Below are 27,304 nucleotides of genomic sequence, written 5' to 3' on the forward strand. Positions count from 1 at the left end.
TCGACCAATAAATCACCGTACAGTTTGAGAAATTTTGTTCCAAACGTATCTCTGTGGAAGTCTCCCGACATCGGGACCAACGAGATACAAAGAGAGATACCGAAGATAGCGATTCAGCGAGAGAAGAGGCGAACAGCGTCCCGTTTTATCGTCCAACAAAAAGGATTACCATAATCCGGCAAGATTTGTCCCATAAACGGGCCGTTAGCTGCAATCGGCGCTGTTAATAAAACGTTTCGCAGGGTAGCGATGATCAGGGTGGACGGGGGTCTGGTCGAGAGAGCGACAACGTCCAAATGACGCCGTAAAGTCGGCTGGTGAAACGAGGAAAGAGAAGAGAAAGCCCTCGAAACTGAGCGAAACAGATAGTTCAATGGAATCTTCTCGCGGCGGGGTGTCGACGAGGACCACAGCGCGAGCAAGATGAACGGCGGTCCTCTCTCTCTCCTATCCCTCACCTGTCCTTCACCTCCTTTTACAGTTCTGCCATGATCTCGACCAGACGGAGAAGGTTCTCGTGTTGCGCGCTCAAAATGCTGTTGCTTGCTTCGTTCGAACCGAACGCCAGCAAACAAGGGGTGGGTGGCTGAATGCGGAGGAAGAAGGCAGAGGAACGAATGAAAGGGAGAGAGAGAGAGAGAGATGAGCGTTGCAGCCGTGATATTTCCTTCACGAAAGCGTTCCTCGAACGTGGTTCCTCGTGGTCCCGTAGGAACGAGGGAACCGAGCCTGGAAGCAGCCGCAGCCCTCTCTCGCTGGCTGACCAGTGGAAGATTCATAAATTATTTCAGGAAAAAAGGAGGAAAAGTATTTCCAATTACAGTTTTTTGTGAAGGGTTGCCGCGGGCCACGCGGCAGGGGGTCCGCTTAATGGCGACCCGCGCTCACCGCTCCTCCTCCTCCGCTTCGTCGTCGTCGTCGTCGTCTTCTTCTTCTTCTTCTTCTTCTGCTTCTTCGTCTTCTTCTTCTTCTTCTACGTCTACTCCTTCATCTCTACCTTCTCCACCTCCGGTGCCGTCTCTCTACCGATTCTTCAGGGTCCTCCGACGCCGCCAACGCGGCGTACATTCTTTTTCTTTATCCTCCCACTACGCACGGTCCGCGTTACTCCTCCTCCTCCTCCTCCTCCTCCTCCTCTTCCTGCTCCTTCTTCTTCGTTTTCGTTTCGCTGTCTGACGAGCACCGGTGACACGAAAGAGGATCGATCATCCGCGCGGCCCTCGTGGATTCTACCTCGGGGGAGGATGACTGCGGGGGTGGCTGGAGCCCGTTGAAACGGCTTTATGTATGGCTGAAATGCCAGCGAGCCTTCGCGAGGATTGCTCGATTATCCTGGTTAAGTACTCCGCTAGATGAACTCGTGTTTCAGGCTTGTTAAGTGAAAGGTAGCGATGTAGGTGTACGTTATTTCTTAACTTTGTTGCGCCTCCTTTTGTTGCGCGTCGGTGAAAGTTCTGTTCTGTTCGCACACAATTTCGAAGTCTTCGAATTGAACGGTAATTTCTTTTTTCTTTTTTATGCTCGCCAAGTTGAACAGTTCAGCGTAGCTCACACAGCGTCGAAACCGCTCTTGAGGACAGATTCCTTCGTACCGTTTACAATCTTGACGGTCGGTTAAATTACGGACTCGCTCGTACCTGTGACCCCCAAAATAGCCCTTTGCCCTGACCTCTAACCTTCCGCTACCCGTGAGTTGCTCGTCTCCACGCCCTGCCGGAATATCGATAGGTCGATCGGAATTCTTTCGAATAGTACGGTAGAACCTCTATTATCCGAATTTCCATGCTCCGAATGATGGTGTTCGAACGCTTTGGAACAGAAATTCTTTCTCTCCTATCGCACGCCACCCATTTTATTTCCTCTCTGTGTAGAGAAACATTTTGCGTACCATTGATTACAGTCAGATGCAACGGGGCATAAAATAATAGGCAATTTTCACGATGCTCTGCTCTCTCTTCGTTTTACGATATTCGTAATAGGCATATATGGCGAAATGGGTATTAATTTAATGAGTCGATCACTAAAACTGTAAACTTTTTAACGATATATTTTGTTCTTGGTAATTATATTTAATAAATGTTAGTTAATTAGACTAGTTGATAAAGTAATCGCTAGGAACTCAGGTGAAGGAGGAAAGGGAAGAAAAAGGAAGAGAGGAGGGAAAAGGAAGACGGCGAACGGTGGATCTGATCGTTAGGGGTAGCGACCGTGACAACCGCAACGTTACAAGTGGTCAAACGTAACCGCAGTGTTCAGATTTATCGCCAGCGTGGTCGCCAAAGCGTAACGTTCGGCGTTAGTTTGTTCTGCGTGGTAAAAATACAATCCCCCACCGTTGACGATAGCTAAGAAAAAAGTTAAGTTATCGGGCTGCGGTTTTTACGTATCCACCAGGCATTACGATTCATTCGAAGAGATACGAATTCAACTTTGCTCTTCGTCTTTCGTTCCTCTTGTAGTTTCGAACAAATATGGTCACGTGTATGGGCGAAGGGTGGCGCGAAGGGTCCTGCCTTCATATTTCTGGCAGAACACCATGCGGTCGCCGGTCATGTAGCGCCATAGGCAATAATATTCATAATTAATAGTTCGCTGTTCTGTGACTGACGGCGAATAAATAGAGGAAACAGAGAACTATCAAAATGGCTGATCAATTTTTCAGCCCTTCAAATATCTCTCCCGCGCTACGAGAATTCACCGTAACTCATCCTCTCGCCGTTCCCGTACTCAAAGCCATTCGATCAGCTAGCTTTATGCGAGGATCAAGGTAATTACTCGTTGCGTCGACGCTAGGACACAATTTGCATGGTGTCGTGCGCGCGTTTCGGAGGTGCTCGCGGCTGCTCGCGGTAAGAAACGGCAGCGAAATCAGGAAAGACGGCCGACTTACGTTAGAAAGAGGGCTATTGGCTTGTTTATGGTCGTCCGTGGCGGACTTCCCGGAATGCTTGGGCCGTGTAGAGCGGGCCTGGCCAAGAGACGGACCCGTGACCACGACCCCGCGTGTGCGCTCGCGCGCGCGTTCATGCGAGCTCGATCTCTCTGTGAGCCGAGGAACATCGAAACGCAGGACGTATTGCTCTGTCACCCACGGGCCGGCGATCTATTAGTTATGAATATTGTTGCCCACGGCGGTACATGACCGGCTCCGCCGCGTGGTGTTCTCCCAAAATATGTACGGAGGCTCGCACACGGTGGACGTCCTTCTTCCGAACACGCGCGGCCATATTCATTCCGAAATGTCACGTAAACCATAGACGAACTCGTGTACACCCGTCGATGCGTCTAGTGTAAATGTCTCTGGGTCCTCTGCTAGACGATCACGTGCCCGGACACCCGGTGAACGAGAAGGCCCCTTTGTTTTTTGGCGAACGCCACGATGGTGCAGGATTTATCGATCGATTTGAGGAATTCGAACGGCGATTCGATCGTCATTTGTCTGTCAGTTGGTGTATTTCTTTTTCTCTGGCTTACGTTATTTGTTATCCTGTTCGTGGAAAAAACCTACGTTAACGAATTGGTCCGAGTAATAAGCGTTATTACACCCTGGATCTCCCACGTCCCTCGCCTTATTACGTATGCTTGTTCCTCCGTGGTATCAAGTTGCCAATGATATCCAGATTATTGGCCAACGCTTAGCTCGTTACATCTGATATTTCATATTTCTGTTCGCGACGCGGAGGATAGTTTGGATTACCTTGGACGCGGATATCGTCGAGGTCTCGCCCTTTCTACGAAGAACAAATAATACACTCTAATTTGAAACCAGTTTCGTCGAAAAAGTGACGCGTTTGATTAGTTTTCATAAGTTAAAGTACACGGATGGATCGATCGTCAAAGGGTTAAATGGAAATGAAAATTGATGGCCGTCGCTGTGTGGGACGCATCTCCCCGTGTATAACGCTGATATCATCGGCAGCCACAAAGCGGCGAGCAGTACCTTCAATGACACCATTAATTGGGTACCAATGCCAGGGCCCCGCTATTTAAAGCCGCGCAGGGACTATTTCTCCAAGTCCAAGAATAATGGGCCAGCAATCGGCGGCGCGTAGACGTTAGTACGATTTTGGGCTGGAATGCGCGACACTCGCGGCGGGTGTTCGAGTAACACGAGTGACCCTTGACCCCGCGGGCGGTACCCCAAGCAGGGTGCGGCGCTGGAAGTCTCCGAGAGGGGCCCAACGCTAAAGGCCCGAAAAGGAGACGGAGGAGTGGACGCAGATATACCTCGACAATAGGGCCCAGTCATACGATAATAATGATCAATTATCGATCTGTCATTCAAAGGCTACGCCGACGGAATGCACGACGAATCGAACTCTTTTTCTTCGTCGCCCTCCACGTATTCCGTTGCTCTTTCTTCTTCGAAGACCGCCTCCAACGAGCCCCCTCCGCGGGCCCTCTCTCCGCTATCCCTTCGCGTTCGACCGATCATCCTGGCATTTTAGTAGCATTTTATGGAAAATGTTAACGGTGCACGAGTTGCGTCAGATCGGATGCCTCCTCGAGGGTGTGTTTACTGAATCTCTGAGGACTCTACAATTTGGTGACTCTCTTCTCTAATTTAGAAATATTTAATGGTGTTTATTTAGTTTGCATTCCCAACGAGATAAAATATGTTGCATGGAGCATTGCTTAATAATCGATCGATACGAAATTCGTCTATTTGTTCTCTTGTTCGCGCCAGAAGCGTCCGCGTTCCTCGCGATCGGAACAGTTGAAAACGGGAGACGAGACACGCTGGTACAGCCCTGGCCAATTTCCAGTCCACCGTGTTTTCTCACAGCAGTAAACCGAGGAGTAACTACCGGCTGCCGCAAAAAGGCTAAAATTAATAATAATAGCGGCAGGTTACGTAGTAAAAGGCGCTGCTAACTGGAGCCTCCCGGCGGGCAAATACGCGAGTACGTGTACACGTAACTCGAAGCGAGGAAAAGAGGTCCCCGTTGGGACCGGCGATGCCCACCGGCTCGAGATTACACGATTACGTTTCTTGCATCGCTGCGGGAAAGAGGGGCCCGTCAAGTGCCCGACGCGTTACTCGGACTTTCGACACGGTTTGCTCACGGCGTGTCAATGGTTCGCCGTTCGTTCAAGCTTTTCGAGCTGTGTGTTTTACTTCCTCCTTTACAGGTTGTTAAATAACACTTACACCTTGCTGGGATGGCAATTGAAAATTGCGATACGAGGTGTTCACCTTCGTTTCGATATCGAAAAGATCGCTCGAACCATTGCAACTAATGCAAATACGATTTTAGAAATTCCGTTCCTCGATCGTTCGATTCCTTTCGTCGTGGTAGAGGAGGGAGAAGGTCCTCTGGATCACGAAGAAAAGCGTAGGTCATTTTCACGCTGCGATATTAAAGTCGATCGAGGCGGTACAATGCAAACGGGGACGGGTGGATGAAACAGGAAAGCGCAGAAGTAGAAACGAAAGGACACAGAGCGTGGAAGGGAGAAGGAAGGACGTCGAGGCACCTCCCGTCGCGAGTCCGTCGCCTAATCATTCTTTAAACGTGCATAAACATGTCTACTCGGGCAGTCAGGGGATGGTATATGACTAATGTCATTCCAGAACCGTCCAACTTCCCCTCTGCGATCATCCCTGCGTTCCACCCCTATCCTTTACCCTCCAAAATAACCTATATCGAATATAATGGATAATTCCAAGTAAAATCGAGTTGGTGACTCTTCGAGTGGCTTATCTCAAGCCAAATGAATGGCAATTTCGCATTGTCGAAGCGATCTCGAGTAAATCAAACTTAATTAACGTGAAATCGAGTAACTGGACCAACGATGGAGTTGATGGAATCAAAGAGAAAGAGGGGCAAAATCGTACGGAATCGTCGACGCAGGTGGTGATGCCGAAATAAGCAGGAAGACGATGGATAGCGTAAGGGAAGAAAAGACGAGGGGGGTGTGGAGAGAGAAAAAGGCTCGGAGGGAGGCTCGCGCGGGGGTGAGGGCGAGCAGCAGGCGCGGCAGCCTAAATCTAAAATGCAAATACACTCAACAAATCACTATCGGTGACAGGCATCCTTACTTTTAAAAAGGAGGAAGGAGAAGCCGGTGTACGGACCCCCTGCCAGGGGTTCCGAGGGTAACTCCAGGTCCCCTTCAAGGCGAGTTTACACCGCATGCGGTCAACGCCTGTTGATGCATCCTTCCACGGCTGCTTCCTCGGACACGCTCTATGTGTCGCGGGGGCCCGTTAATGTGTACGCGATTCGGTGCCTCCGCGTGGAAACCGACTCGCTACCTTTCTCGTTTCCCATTCTCTTCCCTTTCCTCGTTTTTCAAGCGAAATACTTCGGTCGACGGGGCCCCGCGTCCTCTCACGGCTGCGCTTGAATTACGGCCCGGGAGCAGCCGGCGAAATTTCTCGGTCGATCGATAAGCTACCCGCTTGGCTGCTTTCCGTGAAGCGGTTTTAATTTGTGGGATCACGGTTTTTGGGTGTTTAGGGGATCGCTATCCGGGATAATGATCAGGTGACTCTCAGAGGCTCTCTTAAAGCGCAGTTCAACCGTGGAAGCCATTTCTTCTACCTTTTCATTGTAATTTAAATGTAGCAGTGGTTTTCTTTTCATATACTCGAATGATTTGAATATCTTTAAACGTTCATCTCAATGCTTTCTCTATTTTCTTCCGTAACGATAACACTCGTATCGTTACCATTAATACCCCCTCGATTCGGTGAATTGAAATTGCTACGCTCGATTTGCCCGCAGAACGCGCACCTCGACGGCCATTTGTCCGTTCATCTTCGAATTCGTCAGCAAGCGACCAGAAGCCCCAGTTCCGGATCAGTTCCAGTTCCAAAACCAGGCCAAAACTGATCAGCCATGGGCGAGGCGAGCAGTCGAGGCGTGTAAACGGTGCTTTAAACCGTGATCCTCGGTGGTGAGGTCCTGACTAATGGAATCACGCGTTGCCTCCTGGTGATACGTGGCATCCACCAAGGATTTTTACCCCCTCGCCCCCCTTGTGCCCCCTGCCACCGTCTCGTACCCGTCCGACAAACGGTTCCGTATAAAAAACGCTTCTAGACAGCCACCTCGGAGACCTCAGAGCCTCGTCTTCGGGGACTCTCGGTCTCTAGGGTGGAGTTATGCGTTATTTATGCGCGGGCGAGCGAGACGGACTCGAGGCAAGGCGGCGGTGCTGAAAGTATCACATTTATTTCATTGGCCCGGGGTTCGAAGGCGCGCATTAAATGCAGCGGCCGCGCGACAGGGAGCACTTTATCCAGTCGCCTAGGAAACAGTAGGGGCCGTGTCACCCCGAAAAAACATGGGTGACGCCACCCTGGGATCATCGCCGCTCTTTTATTATGGCTGCCGTCTCCTACGGGCAGCGTGGATATTCGTTACAGCGGAGGAACTGTGCGTACGCGCGTTACGTGGATTCGTGACTCGCTGAGGTATCTACGAAGATTTCTGCTGCGATTAGGGCGAGACTCGATGGGGCTAGATCGCGAGGAATTGGTTTAACCGATGATGTGCTGATACACTGTGGCGTGTTCTTCGCTTCTTGATGTCGAGATTGTATTTCAAGCAGTGTTTTGTTGGATGAGAAAAATCTGAGAGCGTATCGATGGAAGCATGGATTAACAGTGGTTGTACGTATGAATTGCACGTTAATGACGGATGTAGTTGCTACCAGAGGCATTCATTTGTATAATCGTGCATCGTCGGTTGGTTGCGATTCGAAGTAAGACGAAACGGTAGTGTACCATAATTTAATTGATGGAATATGTAGCTCCGTGGAAGCAGAAAGCAATCGTTTTAATTAATATTTAAATTAAACTGAATTCCATCCAATGGCAATTAATTTGCAACGACCGCGATACAAATGGCCGAGCGTAACGAGAGTAATAATAATCCTAGAGGATGGCCACTATTAGCGGGGCAAAGTGAATAATTCACAATGGAGAGATGATTGGTCAACCGGCAATTCCGAGCCGTTAACGTTTGGATATTCGCCGGGGCAGAAGATGAATACGCGGCGGGATATACACCTTAAATCACTTTCAAGACTATGTTGCACTAATATTCTGTCTTAAATGAAAAGTAAGCGTACACTAACTCTCCGCGAGCGCGAGTTAGTTTTGCGACGGTAATAAAGTTCCGAGCTGAAGGTGATACTCGCGAGTGCTCCGCGATTACAGGGACGGGATTGTCTCATAAATTATTTTAAACACCGCAACGGGCTGTCTGCGTAATTCTTTCAGGTAAAACTGTAATTATCGGCTACGCTGCACTTGATATTTCAAACATTCACGCGATTTCTTCTCGCAAATGTAAAAAAACCCCACCAGTCACTTCATCATCCTCGTCTACTCGCAAAAGTAACAAAGACACGGTGATCGTGCTCGAGAGCCAGCGCAAAACCGATCTGTCCTTAAATCCATGCTCCCATTTCAAGAACATCCCCCACACCCTGTCGTCAAAGGACTAACGAGAGCCAGTAGACGTACCAGCAACCCGTAGATCCGATTACACGATCGATATCAGCGAGTTCACCAGGTATTCCCGTGGAACCAGGGTTCGTTGATCTATCAGGCCGATTTTTACTCTCTGGCGGCCTGTGAACCGCCGCGCGTTCGCCAGCTAAAGGGCGCTTGGGTACCCCGCGTATAAATCAACGGCGTGGCCGACGACAAGCGGGACATTAATTTAAAAAATGGAATAACATCGGTAAGGAGCGCGGTTTAATCGTCGCTGGGGCCTCGAACGTGGCCACGCGGTAATAGATTTACAAAAGGCTGGCTGGGTGACACGCGCGGAACCGTGAGGATGCGCGCGTACGGGTGACGCATTAATCTTATCACGGAGCTGCCTCCTCCGTGGGGCGTGGCCGTGTCATTAATCAGACGGCCGGGACTAATGATCCGGTGTCGTGGACACGATAAATCCGTTGTCTCGTTCGCGTCCGTGTACCGATCTAGCGATCGCATATTCACACCCGGAAATCGGTGAAACCGTGCTGCTGCTGCTGGATTAAGATCCTCCGTTTACCTGTTCACATGTTCGCGCGTTTAGCATCGCATCAACATTTCGATTATTAACGATTACAAACGATTTGGTTCACTCTGGTACCCGCGTATAACGGAGTTGTCTGTAGAGGTGATTTTGAAGGGTTGACAAAGACGAAAGAACCCTTATCCATCGAGGATCATCCCCAGAATCTGAACCAGCAATGGAGAACACCAGTGCAGAGCGGTAGAACGGAAATCATCGAGGATCGTCCCTGGTTTTGATCCTGGCCTCGCATCGCGAGCATCTATCGGCGTCACGCCGCGAGGGAGCGTTTTGCTCGCACGCTCGTTCGCGGCTGGCGAGCTGACGGAAGGTGAGAGAGAGAGAGAGAGAGGAGCCGACGGACGCGTAGCGGCAGGAACAAGCGGACGGTACACGGGGCGAAGAACGGAAGAAGAAACGGCGGGCGGGTGTACACGCGGCCGCGGAGGTGAAGATGCGTGAAAGCGGCGGTGGTGGTTGGTAGCGATCTAATTATCTACGCGGCGGGAAGTCGCGGCCTCCCTCTGCGCTTCACCGCATTCAGGAAACAAGAGCAAATTGAAAGGAGCCCGTGGAACGGGCCCGTGGTGGCGTGCGCGCGGACGCGAACGCGCTCCTCCACGGTTTAGAGCGGTTTCACACCGGCGATTCTTCCACAATTTTTATTACGCGATCAATGTGCACCTGGTAATCGTTTCAACGTTTACTTCGTTCTTGGTCTTCACCCTTTGGAACGTATTTAAACATTAACTTCAGACGACGACACTTTCTGAGATGCTTAACGCTCAGATCCAGTGAGAGGCGCGTCTTTTGTACGATGCAAACGATTTAAAAGTGATACGTTTAATCACCAAACAGATGACAGAAAATCGCAGATTTTAGAGAGACTATCGATAATGGTTCTCCATCGTTTCCAATCGCTCCACCGCTTCCGACAAGAAGCAACAGTGTTGGGAGCGCAGAAACCGGTCGGTGTGAAACCGCTGTTAGACGTCGCCGCGGAGATCGTCCCGGGCGATTTTGATACACGTTGTATCCGCGGCGATCGACATCGTACCCAGAACGATTCTCACGTGCGCGAGGGCGAGCAGGATCGTTTTACGAGCCGATAGACCCCCGTTCCTTTCGATCGCGCTCTAACACCGTCGAATTAGCCACCACCGCGGGCCCCGCGTTGCACGTGTAAACACGGTGGGACCGGGGATGGAACAGTGATAAATGAAACCGGTCGAACGGATTAATTTGTAATCGTTCTTTTTCAACGCGCCGCGTAGAAGACGCACGCGGTCAGCGTGTGCTTTTTGTGGAATCGGTGGCACACGATGCGTTCGGTACGCGCGCAGATTGATTCCCGTCTGGGTGGCTGTCCGCGTTCCTTCTGCTCGTTTTGAGCGCTGATTGCTTTCGCATGGACAGTGGTGCCTTTTCGGGACGCGAAAATCGAGATAAAGCGGATTGTCGGTGATGTATCGCGGAAAGAATGGCTGTACCGAGCCGCGGGTGGTAGAGCGTACTCTATGCTCCTCGTATATTATTATTACCTTCGTACCATTTAATAATTTCATTTCGAAATTTAATCTCTAGCCTTCTCTTCTGCTTCGAATATTTTCTGCCACTTTTTTTTTCTGATTACAGACCAGAAATAGAGTTGAAATCATTTGCGAGTTCTTTTTTTAGTATCTCAAAGCTAGAGGTTTCGTTTGTATTAAAATATATAAAACGATGTATCAATGAACAGCTGCGGATCATTAGCTAATTAACCAAGCCTCCCACAGGAGCGAGGAGAAATCCGTGGCTCCATTACGCTTCGTTTACCGCGCGTTCATATCGACGACGTAGCAATACATAATCCCACGGAATTGATAGCTCGACGGCGAGCCTTTTTACCGAGGAAAACGTAGCATCAATCATTTTCCCCACCTCCACGCATCGGGGACCAATAAATTTCGCTGCTACCACGAGATGAGTTAAACGCTGATAAAGAACAAGAGTGAAACTCCTGATCAATGGGAACGTGTCACACGACGCGGTTCTCCAAAACGCGCGTACACGTGTCCAAGGTCGGTTCATCGTTAGGCGGGACATGTCAGCGTTGGCCAGAGAGGACCGTTCCTCCGTTTTCGATTCAACGCAGGTCGCTGATCGCGAGGAATTCCTCGTGTCACGTCGCGTTACATTATTTATCGACGCCAGAGCGTCCGTAACCTTCTGCCACGCCGTGTTAAAGGGCAGATCGACGGTTTTCCGGTGCATAGATCGCGAGATCCTTACGGTACTATGAATCCTCCACAGTTTGCTGGTGAGTCCTGGCGAACCTGCACTACGTTTTCACGGTTCACTTCTGCGGCAACGAAACGCGCGATAAGCTACACGTCACGATAAACGATCAGGAAGAATCGAAAGGAAATGATAGTTGCGTAACGTGTGCCAGAAATCGCTATTGCAAGTTTAACAGCCGAGCAGGGGATGAGTCGAGCGGGTGTATGCTAATTCGTGGCGTTGTAAAGAAGATTTATTGGGTAGCCGGTAACAAGTCGATTGGCTGTTTCACGGGTGATGTCTTACGCGATACTCGCAACTTTGTTCGCGCTGAGTGAATAAATCGAGCGTGGATAAAAACTGTTTGACTCGTTGTTTAGCGGACCAGCTTCAGGAACGGATCCCGGTGCTCGAACATGACGATCGCAGTTCGCGCCAGGCCCGGGACCGCGATGATCAACAGCCTCCCGTACAGAGATCGAAAAAGGACGAGCGTGAACGATTCATTCACACACTCGAGGCCCATTTATCCATCTGGCCTGCGCGAGGATTCCTTGCGAGGGTCTCCCCTCAATCACGCATACCGCGGTGGGTCGTTGGATTTCAGCATCGAGCAGCTTAATTAACCGATCCCCGGCAACGGGCGTCTCCACGAAAATCTCGAAAACACGGTCGTACGCGTCCAAGGAAACGGTGGTGGAAGGAAGAATCTGCAGGAAGAAGGGAAGGCGTGGGAGGAGAAAACGAAAGAAGAAGAAGAGAGAGAGAGAGAGAACGCAGGGAGTCTGGAACAGAACGAACGAGCGAACGAAGGAACGAACGGGCCCAGAAGATGCTGGACGGAGGGCGGGGTGGGAGGCACCACGGTGGAGAAGAGAGGAAGAGACAGGGTCGAAAAGAGAAAGAAAAGCGTCCACGGTGACGGTCAGCTCGCGCTCGCTGAACCCTGACCCTTCGTCCGTTGTCGTCCATACTCGTTCCCGGTCGCTGGGCCCCCCGTGCCCCCTCCCACGGGGCCCAACGACTTCGTGGGGCCGCAGCGTGGGCGAAACTCACGCGCGGGGGAGTAAGAGGGCAGGGTACGAGGTGGGCCGCGAGAGGAGAGGAGAATAAGAAGACGAGGAAGGGGCGGAGGGGGTGACGAGTTGGGCCCGCGGGCGTCCCGGGACCGTGAGAACACCACCTATAATATTATTTAGTCTGCCTCGAGTTCGCCTCTCCTCGTCTCCCTTTCTCCCGCGGCAGCTCTTCTCTTTCCTCGAGCTCTCTCCGTCTTTTACCCAGCTTCCTTTCCCCCGACTTTCTTCAGCTTCCTTTGCGCCTCTTCCTCTCCTCCTCTTCTCGCTTCTTCGCGGCCGTTTTCTCCGCTCCTATCGAGGGAACTCCCGCCTCTGTCTCCTCTCTCTTCTTCGCCCCGTGTGGAACACCGCGTCCGGGGTACGCGTCCGTCTTTCTCTACCCGCTTCCACCGTCGTCGCGTCGAGGAGGTAGGTAACCATAGGCGTTATACACGGTTTACTCGCGCGCATTAATTGCCGCCGTAAATTGTTGCGGGTTTGCGGCCAGGGCGAAACTAGCGCTGGCACGCAGCGGATCGAGCGCGATCCAGCTCGCGCGCATCCCTCTTCTCAAAGGGGTGGAAAGGCGTCTCGTCTTCCGTGACAAACCTGGGTATCCGCTTCCCGTCGTACAGCTGAGCTGTATCGTACCTCTTAAAATTAGGGCCCCGTGTCTCTTGCTTAAAATTGTACACGGTAAAACGATAGTACGCGGAATCCGGCTTAGCTACGTAGAGCCAACCTCCCCGCGGCTGCACAAGTAATAAAGTCGTGGAAAATACGGCGGTTGCAGTAGATAAAATTCGCTTATTGCGTTTAACTGAGGTATTGCCAGTGGTCGCAACGGTATATCCGTAAAATCGTGTACAGGCTCTGCTCGTCGCATAGTGATCTATAGAACGATAAATCAAGTTAACGGTACAGCCATGCTCATTGAACTTTTATATATCCCTCGCGTATCTTCTTTTTTTATATTCCGCCACGGTGTATTTATACGTTTCGACTGTGTAACTCGAGAGTATTTTTAGAGGTGGAGAAAAATGTTTCGAATAGAAAGATTAAGGGGAACAAGGAATAATTTATCACGATACTCGCTGGCGATACTAATTTATAATGTAAATGAAGATGTTTGATCTTGGACAGAATGGTTCTTCGCTTACGTAAAGTTCAAGTTATCTCGCTTTACGTGGCTCCGTCTCTCAGCTGTGTCAACTTTATTCGCGCAGACTTCCGAAGAACTTCGAATCATCTCTGTTTTCGTCACAATATTAATCTGTTCGTAAATTTCTATTCTCACGGATGCAGAATTCATCGATTTTGTTCGAAACTAGGCATCTGGCGCCCAAGTGGCAACAACTGACGTTAAGCGAAAGGAATTACCTCGAACATTATCTTCGCAATATTCAGGGAAATGTAATTAAGACTTGAAAACTCGTCGAAACGAAACGTTCAGCGGCATCCCTTTCGGTTGGTTTACGAGCAGCTAAACAATCAATTTCCTCGTGTCGCGGGGTGTCGCGCTAGGTTTCCCTGATTTCACCCCGCGCACGTTCCCATCAGCGCTGTCGCTTATTCGTACTGTTAAACGGTCGGCTAGACCGCGGCACACGAACAACCAGCGTCGTATTTACATTGTTTATTACCCGACGCGTACGTATCGCGTCGGTGACACACGCCGTGGCAGAATTTGCCGTTCATTACTTTCACGGCTCACGGTATGTTACGTAAGTACCTCGTAATTCTTAATTCGCGACGTTTTAATGATAGCCGCGGACACAGAAGCGCGGAGATTTACCGATACGTCGCCAGACGGAAACGAATCTAACCTTCGAGTCGCTAGCGCCACGTAATTTAATGGAACGTCGCGCGATATTCGCGGGCGCGTAAAAATCCGCTCGCAGTGTTTACGATACGGGACGAAGAATGGCGCGAACTCTCTCGCGCACGACTGGGACCAGGGTGGCACCGTGCGCGAGCGACGGGACCAACCGTTTCAGCGTTTTCGCTCGAATCTACTTTACGACAACTTGTCGCGACACTCTCGTCGTTCTAGCCACGCTCACGAGATTCTATATAATCGACATACCTACAATAAAATAATTTATTCGAATCGAACACGTTCGCGAGTGTCTCGTCGTTCCATACGCGAATCCTCAGGAGCGTTTAGTATCCTCGTAATTTCCATCGCGAGCGAGAACGAAATCGTGTCGCACGGGGGATGCTCGGGGGTTGTCGCGGATGGGTCAGGGGAGACGGTCGCGCACTGCGTGCAGCCGCGCGTGCACGCGATATTACGAACGACGCCGTTTACGCCGAAACGGCGAGCAATTGCGGGCCAGCTGTGGCTCTCTCTCCAGAATCCGGGGCCCGTTCCTCGCGGACGGTCCCAACTCGCCTCGGATACCTGCCACCAGGTGTCTCCACGAGCAGTGCCTAGCAGCGAGAGGCAGGAGCAGTCGTCGGAGCGCCTTCGCACCGCCAGCATCGCGCGCGTCTCTCCTCTTTGCCGTAGCCACGTTCGTCCACCCTTTCGCGGGCATCCCTCGCGGATCGTTCGCGATCGCACCGCGTCGAAATCGCGAGCATGCGGTCCTCGATCGACCCCTGGACGCGTCTCACCGGCCAGTGAACCGTAACGCGAGGACCAGCCACGAATAGAACCGAGGCGCCACGCAACCGAAACCGACGGATCACCCTCGCCAATGCTGCTGGCAACAAATCGACACTCGTTCAGCCTGACCCGTGACGATACTAGCGACGGGGGAGGATGCAACAGCAACAGCAGGACCAGGACCAGGAGCGGGGTATCGTAATGGTCCCGTCGACCTCCTCCTCCTCTTCGACGACCACGTCCATCGCGTCGACGGAGCTACGGGACGTGGCCAGCGGTGTCACGGAGGCTGGACTGCCTAATTTTACACTGCAAAGCGTCGCGCTTGGGCTCCAAGGCGCGCTGCTCGCTGCCCTTCAACGAGCGGCTCTGCTTCCTCCTGGACACGCTGCCGCGGCTGCGTTGAATCTCCAGGCACTGGAAACTTACTTCACCCTCCATCGTCTTCACGCGAGTAGCACCGCACCGGGTGTCACTCAGTCCGCCGCCACTGGACTCGTCAGTCAGAGGTGTTCTCCGATTAATACCGGGTTGGACCAGGCGTTAACATCGACGACGCCGTCGAAGAACGATCAGCTAGCCGCTGAGAGGTTGCTGCAGTCGCCGGAGGACGATGAGGAGGGACGGTTGGATTTTATTGGAGACCCTGAGGAGGACTTGGCTCTGTTGGAGGAGCAGGAAGTGTTGCTGAGAGACACATCATCGGCGACGACGTCCTCCGCTAATCACGAAGCCCTGCTGCGACGGATATCCGAAGGGAATCGCGCGAGTTCGAGTTCCGCGACGAGCGTACCCCAGTCCACGTCCCTCTCGCAGATCGCGGCGTCCTCGTTCACGTCGCCAGCCTCCTCCTCCGCTTGCTCCTCGTCCTCTTCGTCCTCTCTGTCCTCGTCGTCGCCGCTTCAGGCAACGTCCACCTCCGCGGAGTCGAGTATACCGCGGACCTGCAGGGCGTCCAGGCCCAAAAAGCAATTCATCTGCAAGTTCTGCAGCCGACAGTTCACGAAAAGTTACAATCTGCTGATACACGAGAGAACGCACACCGACGAGAGGCCGTACTCGTGCGACATTTGCGGCAAGGCCTTCCGACGGCAGGATCACCTGAGGGACCATAGGTGAGTTGGAGAACGGCTCGCGCGAGTTGCACGCGGTATTCCAGCTTTTTTTTTAGGTTCGCTTTGGGGAAATGTTTCCAATTGTGTTTTGAGAGCTTTATAGAGTTATCCTTTTAAGCTTTTAGTTGGTAGACTGGAATTTTGTAGAGCGCTTCGTGATACTGTTTTATGCTTCATTGGAAACTTGCTTACTGGATCGAGTTCTGAACATTTCATACTTATTTTGTAGCTTCTGAGTATAATATTTGTAGGATTTTTGCTAACCTGTCGAGTCACCTTGTGATATTTCTACAAATTTACGCTACATCGATTAAGATTCCATGAGAATGTTCGTACGAATTAACGCTTTAATTCTTAGAAGTAGAAGTTCCATCGAGCATTGAGTAACACTTAATTAACCTACGGACTAAAATTTGATTTCATGTTAAGCGAATCCATCGTGCATCAAATTAAAAAAAAAAACACATCCTCTATCAATTATCCCAATCAACGTTCGTTCCAATCCGAATGAAACCCCGATTCTCTCGATCGAGTCCTTATCGATTCGACGCCGACCATGCAAATCACAAATCACCGCGTACCAGAGTCGATGATAATTGAACTCAATTTGCGTCTATTCAACGATCCGCCGTTAAAGATATTAAAAAATTAGCCTGACTGGGATAGCTGGTCGCGGAAGAGGCGCGGAAGATAAAGCCGCTATTATACATGCTCATTGGCCGTTGGAAGCGTGCACAGCAGAAGTAGTTAGAACCAATCACGGCGCCTCGTGAAACGCGCTTTCTTCCCGCGGTCAAATTGATTGCAATCTCCGTGGCGTCTAAATACGACGAAATAATACGGCCCAACGTGTAATTATGACGGCGGTCGGGATATCGCGGCGGTATATTAATTACGTTGATCAATTCGTGACAATTTATCGGGCTTCGCGTATCTTGATCATCAATCACCGCGGCGTCAATCTGCACGTCCGCAATTCCCGTTAATTGGACTTGGCCATTACGCCTAAAAATAGTCGACGCCTCCTCCTTTTACTTTACTTCGACGCTCGTGGCAATGTGTGTCACGAGTCGCTCGCTTCTTCGCTCCGTAGATGAGACGACGAGCCGCGCTGATATAGTGGAATGAAAAACTGAAAGTGATTCCTTGATTGATCGAAAGAGGTACGCGGATGCCACTTAAGAGCTCTTTACCGTTCTAATGTCGCCTGGATAAAGCAAATCCTTTAATGCGCACGTTCATCCAAAGGCTTTTCTACACGCTCGACGCTGTAATAATATTTCGCATCGTCAATTCTCGTGGCCAACAATTAATACAGGTGTCGCGCACGCTAATACCCGAACATTGTCCAGCCTCCGCATCATTAACAATCCAAACAGTTCCTTCGCGCGAACCGTCCATCAATACCGAAACCATTCCCATTCATCCTACCTCGAGGCACCTAAATCAACAATAAACCACTGGCCACACACTGGCCGCTCGAAAAACCCACGAAAATTTCCACGCTCTGCCTGGCCAACAATCATTAATCCCTCCCTAATCCCTCTAATCCCATTACGCTGACCATTCGTGCTCGATTCCCTCTCGAGCATTCCCACCACCCGAGCATCTGTCATCGATATTCGTCACCGCGTTGCGTTACGATCGACTGTCTGCGTTCCAGGTACATCCACAGCAAGGAGAAGCCGTTCAAGTGCGCGGAATGCGGGAAGGGGTTCTGCCAGAGCAGGACCCTGGCGGTCCACAAGATCCTGCACATGGAGGAGTCGCCGCACAAGTGTCCCGTGTGCGCCAGGAGCTTCAATCAGAGGAGCAACCTGAAGACCCACCTCCTGACGCACACGGACATCAAACCCTACCACTGCGCGTCCTGCGGCAAGGTGTTCCGCAGGAACTGCGACCTCAGGAGGCACTCGTTGACTCACAATTTGGGCGTGTCGACGTCACCACCGCCGCCAGGGATCCCAGTGCCAGGTACAGGGGCCGTCGTGCTCCAGGAGACGTCCTAGTGTCCCGTGGACCGACTGGGATCGTCTGGCATCGCGCTAGAGGAATTTAGTCCCTCACGAGTCACGGGTGGAATCGCAATGGCGCTCACCGTCTCGTTGTCCTGTCGTTTCGAGGTCGTTGGACGGGGCTGAGGATGAATCGAGGGTGGTTCGCGAGTTGTTGCGGTACTGATGGGAATTGTTTGGTTTCTTGTAGATTGGGACAGTACGAATTACCATTTCTAGAGTTTAGATTACTTGGTTTATTAGGAGCTGTCGTTTTGTACAGATCCGACAATTTTTCCTCTCATTTGGTAGTAATGGTGATTTCTATTCCCACGTCTACCGGAACGAGACTTTGCGCAACGCGCAATTGCACGAATGGTTACGACACCACCTGTACTAATAGCCAAAAGAACGAGCGGATGCTTGAACGGCGAAGTCGGTGAAGGATCAACGAAGTAGACTCGAATTGTTTGTACCCGAGCGTGTTTGACTAAATGGAGTCTCGCTTGTAACGTTGTCGTCCGCGGTTGAACACGACTCGGCGATGATTAAGCGATGGAGCGAGGATCTGCAATAGAATCGGTCACTGTTAACGCCGGACAGGGATCGGGACGATGCGTTAGCGACTTGTTCGAGAGTTAAGCGGACCCTCCCGTCTACGATTTTTAGCCTGTATTTAGCTGCGTATGTATTTTGTAGTTGTTAATACATAGGACATAATTGTAACTGCATATCAGGATGTTAATCACCGATTCATGATCGATTAGATCTGTAATTATGTTACGCAGGTCGCATTATACGCATAGGTTGCCGGAATAGGACATACAAGAGGATCGTCTCGTATATTTTCACACTGTGTACCTACGTGCCCACGTTGTGTTTCGTTTGTATGTGTAAAATAAACTTTTATTATATTATTTTTTAAACTGCCGTTGTAGTTGTCATTTTCACCCCTAACTTCAGCTCCGATAATTCGATATCACTTCTCTTTTAACTATTTCCCTATTCCTCGTCCTGCCATTTAACCTCTTCATGTATGATTCGCAAGTATCTACGTACACGTACAATAGCCAAGGACAAAACCTGCATGAAGTAGCAGAAGAAGCAGAAGAAGAAGCAAAAGAAGAAGAAGAAGCAGCAGCAGCAGAAGCAGCCATGAGGATGACGACGGCGAGGACGACGACGACGACGACGACGACGACGACGACGACGACGATGAAGAAGAAGAAGAAGAAGAAGAAGAACAAGAAGAAGAGACGCGTGTATCGTGTTACAAAGAACGAGGCCGCCAGGTGCGCGGGACATGACACCGCGATACGTCTAGGGTTACGTTTCTTTTTCGAAGGTAGGTGCTGGAAAGGCACGAGGTGGGCCCCGTAGACGTTATTTCGGGCCCGGGAACGGGCCGAACACGGGACAGCTCGCGTCGATAAGGAGAATCTCGTACGACCGGTCGACTTCCACTTCTTCCAAACAGGCCGCCCCGACTAGGAGTCCGTTCCCGAACCTGGAAACTCGAGGAATTCCGATCCGGATCAGAAATAAAAGGAACGAGAAACGAAACGAAAAAGAACGAAAAAAGAAGAAGGAGAAGAGAAAAGGGAATGAACGAGAGGAAACGAGAATCAGAAGAAAAAGGAATCACCGAATGGTGCCCCGTGTCCCAGTCTTGTAAAGCAAATTTACATAATTTCGTGACAGTTTAGGCGGCGAAATTCAGTCCCTCGGATTTTAACCGAGATGCGACTCGACGTTGATTCGAGCGTCGCGGTCGTTTTGCTCGTCGCGCGACATTTCGCGTATCGGCTCGCCGCGATACGCGCACGCGGGTGTCCTTGAATTAATTACCTGACGAATCGAGAGCATCGAGGGCGCGAGAAGGAGAGAGGCGGCTTGGTCGCGTTTGAAAAAACCGCGTGCCTCGCTCGAGAAAGAAAGAATGAACCTTGAGAGCCAAAGGACCGAGGGTAGCGGAGATGGAACGGCGTAAGGGGAGAAATTAAAAGCGACGCGGCGCGGAAAGCGTGTCGTCAGGTAGACACGTATTAAATCGCATATTAAGTCTGTCATTTCCTCATTTAAAAGCGAAGAGAGGCAAACCGGTAGGATCGAGGAGAGAGGCTGGCCAGGTATACGGCGAAAAGTGGAAAGAGCGAGGCAGACGGACTCTCGGAGGAGAGAGAGGGCCTGCAACGGGCCCCAGCGTTCCCTCGAGCGCACGGTGTAAGAGACGAAGGGAAGGATGGAAGTTAAAGGGGACATAGAAGGACCACACGCGTGCACGCGCCGCCCACAGATACGCTATCACTTGGCTACAACCAACGTGATCTGCATGCGCATGTCCTCTCTTCGTCACGAAGTGGAGAAAAAAAAGAAGAAAAAAAGAAAAATAAAACTCGATGGATCCAGGGAAAGGGAAAGGTGGATCTGCCCTCCGCCTCTTCTTCTTCTTCTTCTTCTTCCTCCTCGTCTGCTTCTTCAGCCCCTTCGCTCGCCAACCTTAGCTGATTTAAGGGGTTGGCAGAGCGTCGATAACATGTCTGGTCAGCCTTGCTCCTCGCTCGTTCGGAATTTCTCCTCTTCTTCCTTCTTCGTCCCCTCCTGCTTCTTCTCCTCCCTCGTTTCTCTTCCTCTTCTTGCTCGTCGCCGCTTCGAACGTACGTTTCCCTCGTTCCCTGCGTATGGATATCTTTACACGCGTGCCTCCAAGAAGAGACGATTGGGTTACTCTTCCACGGCGATACCGGTGTCACGAACGTTTTGTGACTGGTGGGTTTTGACCTGCGACGCGATCTTCGGTGTTAAGGTGAACCTGGGCCTCTTCGGTTCCGTTGGACTTGTTACCTCGATTCGCTTTTCGGTTACCTCTTCTCTCGCGATGTTTTCGGAGTTTCTTGGAACGCGTTGCGAAATCGCGGTGCGATAACCATCGAATTCGATTAACGATTCACTTTTTTTTTTTTTTCGCTGGTAACGCGTTACGTGTTATGCAAATCACGACGAAAATTGTACATTGTATGAAAATTTGGTGTCTCACGATATCGTATGAAAAAAAAATCTTCGTATCTATTAATATGCTAATGTCATTGGCGTAATCCTCGACCGTACACACGAATCTCTCCACTTCTCTTTATTAAGCCTTTCTATCCGTACACCTTCGTCGGTAATTTCTATTCAGGCATCGATCTGAACTTTAGATATCAGATTGCGAGAGGTGATAGCCGCGTATCGATGCTGTAATTATTTCTATGTTTCAATGGTTAAAATATGTGCTGCTCATCATATATCAAAGTTCACTCGAACGCAATAACCAAGCCGCTTTGTTTCATCCGCCATTTTTTTCCTTCGCTTCTTTTCGATTAAATAAATGTTACGCGCGCGGAGCTGGACGTGTGTTCGACACGCTCGATGGATGAAAAACGCGAACGCTGCAACGCACGTGTTATTTAATTGTTTTAATCGGTTCTGCCTTCGCAACTGCCTCTCTGATACCCGTTCGCGAAGAGCTGCTCTCGCGAATTAAGGACAGCTTCTTTATACTCGTCTATCGCGACTGATTACGACACCTCGTCTCGCGGCTTGTCGTCGTCATTTGTTAATAATCGTCTGATATTTTTCTTCTTCCTGTTTCGCGGGAGCGTAATCGCTCCTCGAGAGCAGGGAGGGGACGAAAGGAACGCGAGGAATTACAACAAAAACACCCTGTAATTACGCGCACGAGCACGCGTAGGTGGGGTTTAATATTACGCGGGCGAATTCATAAAGCCGTCCGCCGATTAACCGGCGCCGTTTTCGTTTTACGCGCGATTCCGCGGATAAATAAATAACCAACCGGGTGTACACGGTTTTGCGCGAGCGGTGCCGGGTATAACGTCTCCATAGCCGGGAGAACGAAGTTGTACTTGCCGATATACGATCGGCGGACGCGCACGCAGAAGGTGGCCACCCGCAATTCCGCGGCCCGTGTATCGTTTAGCAGCTGCGGCTGGGACCACGTGCGAATGGCCCCGCGTCCCGTTGCCAGCCGCGACGCTCCGGCTTTGATTTATATTTCGATGGCCCACCAGTACGTGACTTCGACCTCGCCTGCGAAACTGACGCGAGTTTAACGCCACCCTTTAGAATCTTCTAATCCTTTTTCTCGATCGTCAGAGAATAAATTTTGATTGGAATTAGAACTGATATGGTACCCATTGTCATTGGTGCGCAAGATGCCTTCTTGGAGACGTCAAATTGCCTCTTTCGAATTGCCATCCCCTTTGTTATTCGCGAATTTGATTATTTGGATCATTTCGTATTCGTGATCGACAAAATAGGGGGTAATTACAGTACACGTTCATGGGACGCTTATTTAGGGGTGAACGAGCTAACGAGCGCGTTACGATACGTCGTTGCTCGGACGTGACACTTCGAAGGGGTAAAAATGGCGCAGCTTGCTCGTGTATACACGTGCATAAGGTTCGCGTACACGTTACTGGTTTGGCAGTGTGCTGCTAGACCACGAAATACGGACAGGCGGACAGGATGACGGACGGCGGGACGCCCTGGGCAACCGAGCGGTGACGCGAGCGACACAGACTCACACTCGCCCACGTATTTCGGGCCCTACGCGGCCTCCACCATCTTCCGTCGTTTTTGCCTCATCGACTCTGCTTCCTTTCCCTCTTTTATCGCCATTTTATACCGATCTCCTCGATGCGCGTCGTTTTTACAATCACACGCTTACGTACACCCCTTTCAACCCTTTCATCGTGTGGGAGTTGTTGCGACTGGTATCTAGATTTCTATTCCAAGATCGAGCGAGTCCCTTACGTATAATATTATGCAGGAATTTGCAGTTTATCCTCTAATTGAACGCTCGTGTGTATTTATTGAGGGAAGTGATCTTTCGATGATGTCGCGACGAGCAGTAAGGGCTGATGACTTTTATTTATGCTGCACGCGTTTCTTTACGTCGCGTTTCTCTGCCGCTTCTTTCAGAGCCGCCTTCTTGCGGCCAGCCGCAAGTATAACCGGGAACGCGCGACTATCATCATCATCATCATCGTTGTCTAAAAGATATTCAGGAACTACGCCGAGGGGATCATGGTCGGTCGCATAAGCGATCGTCCCTCGCGACGCGTTACAACTTGCGGTCGCGCTTCGTACTTCCCTCTTGCTCGCCCTTCGTTCGCGGTAACTGCGACGAATCGAGGCATAAAATTAGGCGTCGCTTTTCTGCGTCCACGTGTAACGATAGTGGTCGAATGCTTCGTGCAGGAAATCGTTGCCTCGTCGTTATTTTGAGGTGCTTGCGGGAATGTCGATTTTCTCACGGACGAGAAACGTCACTTCGAAACTATTATTTGGACTAAAAATTTGTTGGAACGTATAGAGAAACTCTAGTCGTAAGTCGACTAACTCTGTTGGATGCAAAAAGAATTGTTCCTCGTGTTGGTTCATAGAATATTTATATTATAATCGGTTTAAAAAATCGAGGAAAGTCTCGCGGGCGAAAAGTATTACAATCAACTCGTATATCAAGAATTATTTATAAAGCAATTCTTGGGGGCTGCAAGAAATAGCAGAACTACACGGTTACGTAGGATTATGTGGGAGCGTACAGTGTTCAAGAAAAATGGCAACAATTGAGTTATAAATTTCTTTCTTATCTAGATTCCCGTGTAGGCAGATAAGGAACTTGAATGGGCAATCAAAGATGTTGTAAAAAATTCGTTTAACGAGTCTGCTTAACGTGGAACGATACCAACATCTATCTCGCTCTTGCTTCATCCATTTGCAAAAATGATATTAAATTACAAATTCCTAAGTGTTCGTATAAATGTACCAGAAAAGTATAAAGTGCTGTCGTAGTTGAAAAGTATTCGGTCTCATTTTTCTCCTTGTCATCGTTCCGTTGTCCGTTCCACCCCTTTCCGTGCTTGTAACGCACGGACCGTGGAGAACAGAGGGGCGGTAACTCAAACGAAACGCGCGTATTAGTTTCTGCGAGTACTCTGAAGGCAATTCGAAGAGTTATGGTGGCCTACGGTTCGACCACCCCGCAATCTTCAGGCAGAATAGCGATTCGCGCCATACGCGAAGGAGAAAAATTCGTCGGATCTCGGAATTGAATTTGTTTTCGTTGAACAAAATTTATTTTTCGACACCGCGAAACGAGGACCGTGCAACATCGTTTGTAAAATCGTTCGAAATTACATGGAAACGCAAGGAGGAGGCGGAAAGTATCAGGTACTTGGCGATGCGCGCCGCGGTAGTTTCAAATTTCACAGGTAACCATCATTTCGAGAATACGCAAGACGCGCATGGGATCCTTGAAGAGGGACGTAGTTAAAAAAAGTATTACTCGCCCGTCACTTTGATATTATGTCTTTAAGGTAACGAAGGCTGCTGTAATATTGATACAGAACGACTGTACGGTTCTTGAAGGCGTTCTTTTCTTCCCCTCCGTTTCTCCCTTTCGTTCCGATATGCTCGAGAGTGCACGATCCGACTACTTATTATATTACCGGCATATGTATACCCACGGTTAGCTATGTTTCATTATTTTCACGCATTTGCGTGCGCGGCTGTCTACCTCTTCTTAAGCTTCATTCACACACCCATTAATTAATTCGTTTCATTTAAACACCTAACCTACGAGGCATATTGCATACGAGAAATTCTGAAAAATCCCATAGATCTGAGTGACTTTAAAATTCGCATAATTTAATTTTATTTCGTAGAGAATGTGAGAAAACGTATTCACTATTTTATTTTTTGAGTAATACTACTTGGCGGACCTAGAAAATGCTGCTTAAAGAGACACATGTCTTTCTACTGCGTCATTTCCTTAAGAAACGCGAGAGAATAAAGTTTCGCCCCCTAAATTAGACAAATTTTGTATAAAACATGGAAAATCGCTTGATTTACAGGAATATCGCGTAGTGTGAGACGAGCTTAAGCCGCATTACCGGCGGTACATACGATCCGACTACTTATTACGTTACCAATATATCCCTGCGCTTTTACTCGTTACATTACTTCATTGATTTACACCTTTTACAGTTTATTCTCTCGCCAGCCAGATTGGGCTGGAACATGATATTTGCTTCGCCTCCTATTGAAATATCGCCGGGCATAGTTAACCTCTTAAGTCAGTACAGTGAATATATTCACCGTGACAAGCGGTTCGTCCTGCGCATAAACTCGCGTCAACGGTGGTGCCCGACCTGGCCAGGAACGATTGTCCGTCCGCAAAAGTTATCAACGCCGCTCGAATGGATCGTTGCAAACCGTTTCAGAAACTCGATCCAGTAAGCTGGTAACGCGAAAAATCCGCTCGATCGAATCGATTTGCCTGCGTTTTGCCAGGCGATTTATTTTATTAAACGGGACCGACGTACGTTAGATGAGACCGATCGTCTCGTTAAATGGCGAGCTGCGATTTACTGAGCACTCTGTAACCGCGACGCGTGGTCGATGGTTTGTTAATTGAAATCGTTCGAATTTCCCTCGGACGTCTGGCGAGCGCTCTTACATTTTCACGATTCGACAGCGTCACGTCGATCGGTCATTTCGCAATCGGCAGTCTCCATGCATTCTGCTGGATTTAGTCACGACGCTCGCCTCACCTTTTAAAGTATTATTAAAAGTAGACAAATGAGTTAAGGGCATTCTCACGGTTAAGATAGTTTCTTCACTTCAAAGACCTCGGGGGCCCGCTAAATCTTCGATCTCCATTGGATATCGTTGCTTATTTGTTATCGTTAATGCAGCCAGCACAAATAACGCTAATGATAGTCCCTGGCGATTGCCGTTCAACGAGTTATCAGATGGATACTCGGACGTTTTCATGAATAAATTATGAAGTAATAATAAGCAAAAATCGTGAGAAAACCGTTTCTACGATCGATCTCGACCGATTGTGGGTAGACATTTTATTTCCATTACGAAATGTTTCCATTTTTTCCCTACGTTATCCGTATCCATCTCTTCATTCCGGAAATCAGATACATACACTTGCAACGTTCCTCGCAATCTACTTCGTTACACGCTAACAACTAGAGGAACACGTGGACCAACGAATACTCTCGAAAATCTTTTCTCTCGCCGCTAAACACCCATTCGAATCACAAACTCGAGCATATTCATTCGCGAAGAGCCACCAAGCGCCACAGAAACCACCCCTTATCTCTTTCCATCCCTCTCGCCCCATTTACCTGTATCCACCGCGAAATAAACCACCCCAGCCTCAGCCGGGATAATTGAAATACTATTTTCGTTTCGATTTCATTCCCGATATCAGCGTCCCGCCTAAAAGCCCCCGTCCGCGGCGTCTGACATTTAGCTTCACCTTTCAGGCTGAAACATTGTTCGCGGCGGAACGGTGCTTCGCCTCCGCCTGAGAGCGTAAGCCATGGTGGTCGGGCGACGAAGATGGTTTCCTCGTCGGCCCGAGACGGTCCCTCGCCGCTTAAATCTCGCCAGTTTATGCGACCCGGCCGGCTCTCTCGATCGTTTTACGCGCGCCTCTTCACGTAGTCGCGCGAACGATCTATCTACCTGTACCCCGTGGTAGTACTGCTCTCGACCGTCGACGTATCTCTCTCGCCTCCCATGGAAACCGGCAGATAACGTAATTTCTAACGTGTGAATGCTCCGTGCCGGAGCAGGTACCCGAGCGCACCCAATACCAGCGTCCGAGATAACGCGGCTCGATAATTTACACGGCTGATTCATCACGGTTGCCCCCTCTTTACTGCTCGCGGGGACCCTCAGGTATATACGCGCGTCCATGTTAATTAAAACAGCTGGAATCTTGGTCGATTGGGGTGGAAGGACATTGTTGTCGAGGGTGATCTCGACGTCGCTCGATCTCGCGCGATCGTCGTCGCGGTGGTTGCCATCGGTTTCGCGATAATCGCCTCGAGAGGCGCGATCTCGCTGCCCTGCCCACCGCAGGGAATTAGGAAGGTATTTTCGGTGAGCGTGGAATGCTCGGTTCTCCGGACAACCCTGTTATCTTCGACGAGGTGTTGGAACGCGCATTCGAAATAAATTGCCCGGAGATTTAGTACTGCTCGAGCGGCGTGAATGGATAGTTGATGAACGGACTTCAACGGCTCGATAAGATTGTCCCGCGGCTCGCACGGAGGTTACGGTGCGTCCTCGTGGACCAACGGAGTTCGCTCGCGCTAGCGATAAATCGCGCAGGATCGTTCACATTTCATTGATCCGCGCTCGATGCTCGTCGCGGCTCGAA

General features: G+C 50.0%; 1 protein-coding gene across 1 annotated transcript; it reads left to right on the top strand.

Annotated features, from left to right (window-relative positions):
* Positions 1-15,029: 15,029 nt before the first annotated feature.
* LOC143432571 (uncharacterized) lies at positions 15,030-18,146 on the top strand. The gene is made up of 2 exons (XM_076909270.1): positions 15,030-16,066; positions 17,730-18,146. Exons 1-2 carry the CDS (start codon positions 15,108-15,110, stop codon positions 18,073-18,075), a joined length of 1,305 nt encoding a protein of 434 aa, XP_076765385.1. The 5' UTR covers positions 15,030-15,107; the 3' UTR covers positions 18,076-18,146.
* The last annotated feature ends 9,158 nt before the right edge of the window (positions 18,147-27,304 follow it).

The sequence above is a fragment of the Xylocopa sonorina genome, chromosome 1 (genome assembly GCF_050948175.1).
Source record: "Xylocopa sonorina isolate GNS202 chromosome 1, iyXylSono1_principal, whole genome shotgun sequence".
Classification (NCBI taxonomy): Eukaryota; Metazoa; Arthropoda; class Insecta; order Hymenoptera; family Apidae; genus Xylocopa; species Xylocopa sonorina.

Excerpts from the sequence above, each read along its gene's own strand:
- LOC143432571 (XM_076909270.1), top strand. The coding sequence starts at position 15,108 with ATGCAACAGCAACAGCAGGACCAGGACCAGGAGCGGGGTATCGTAATG. Across the intron at positions 16,067-17,729 it reads GATCACCTGAGGGACCATAG|GTACATCCACAGCAAGGAGA; the intron begins GTGAGTTGGAGA and ends TCTGCGTTCCAG.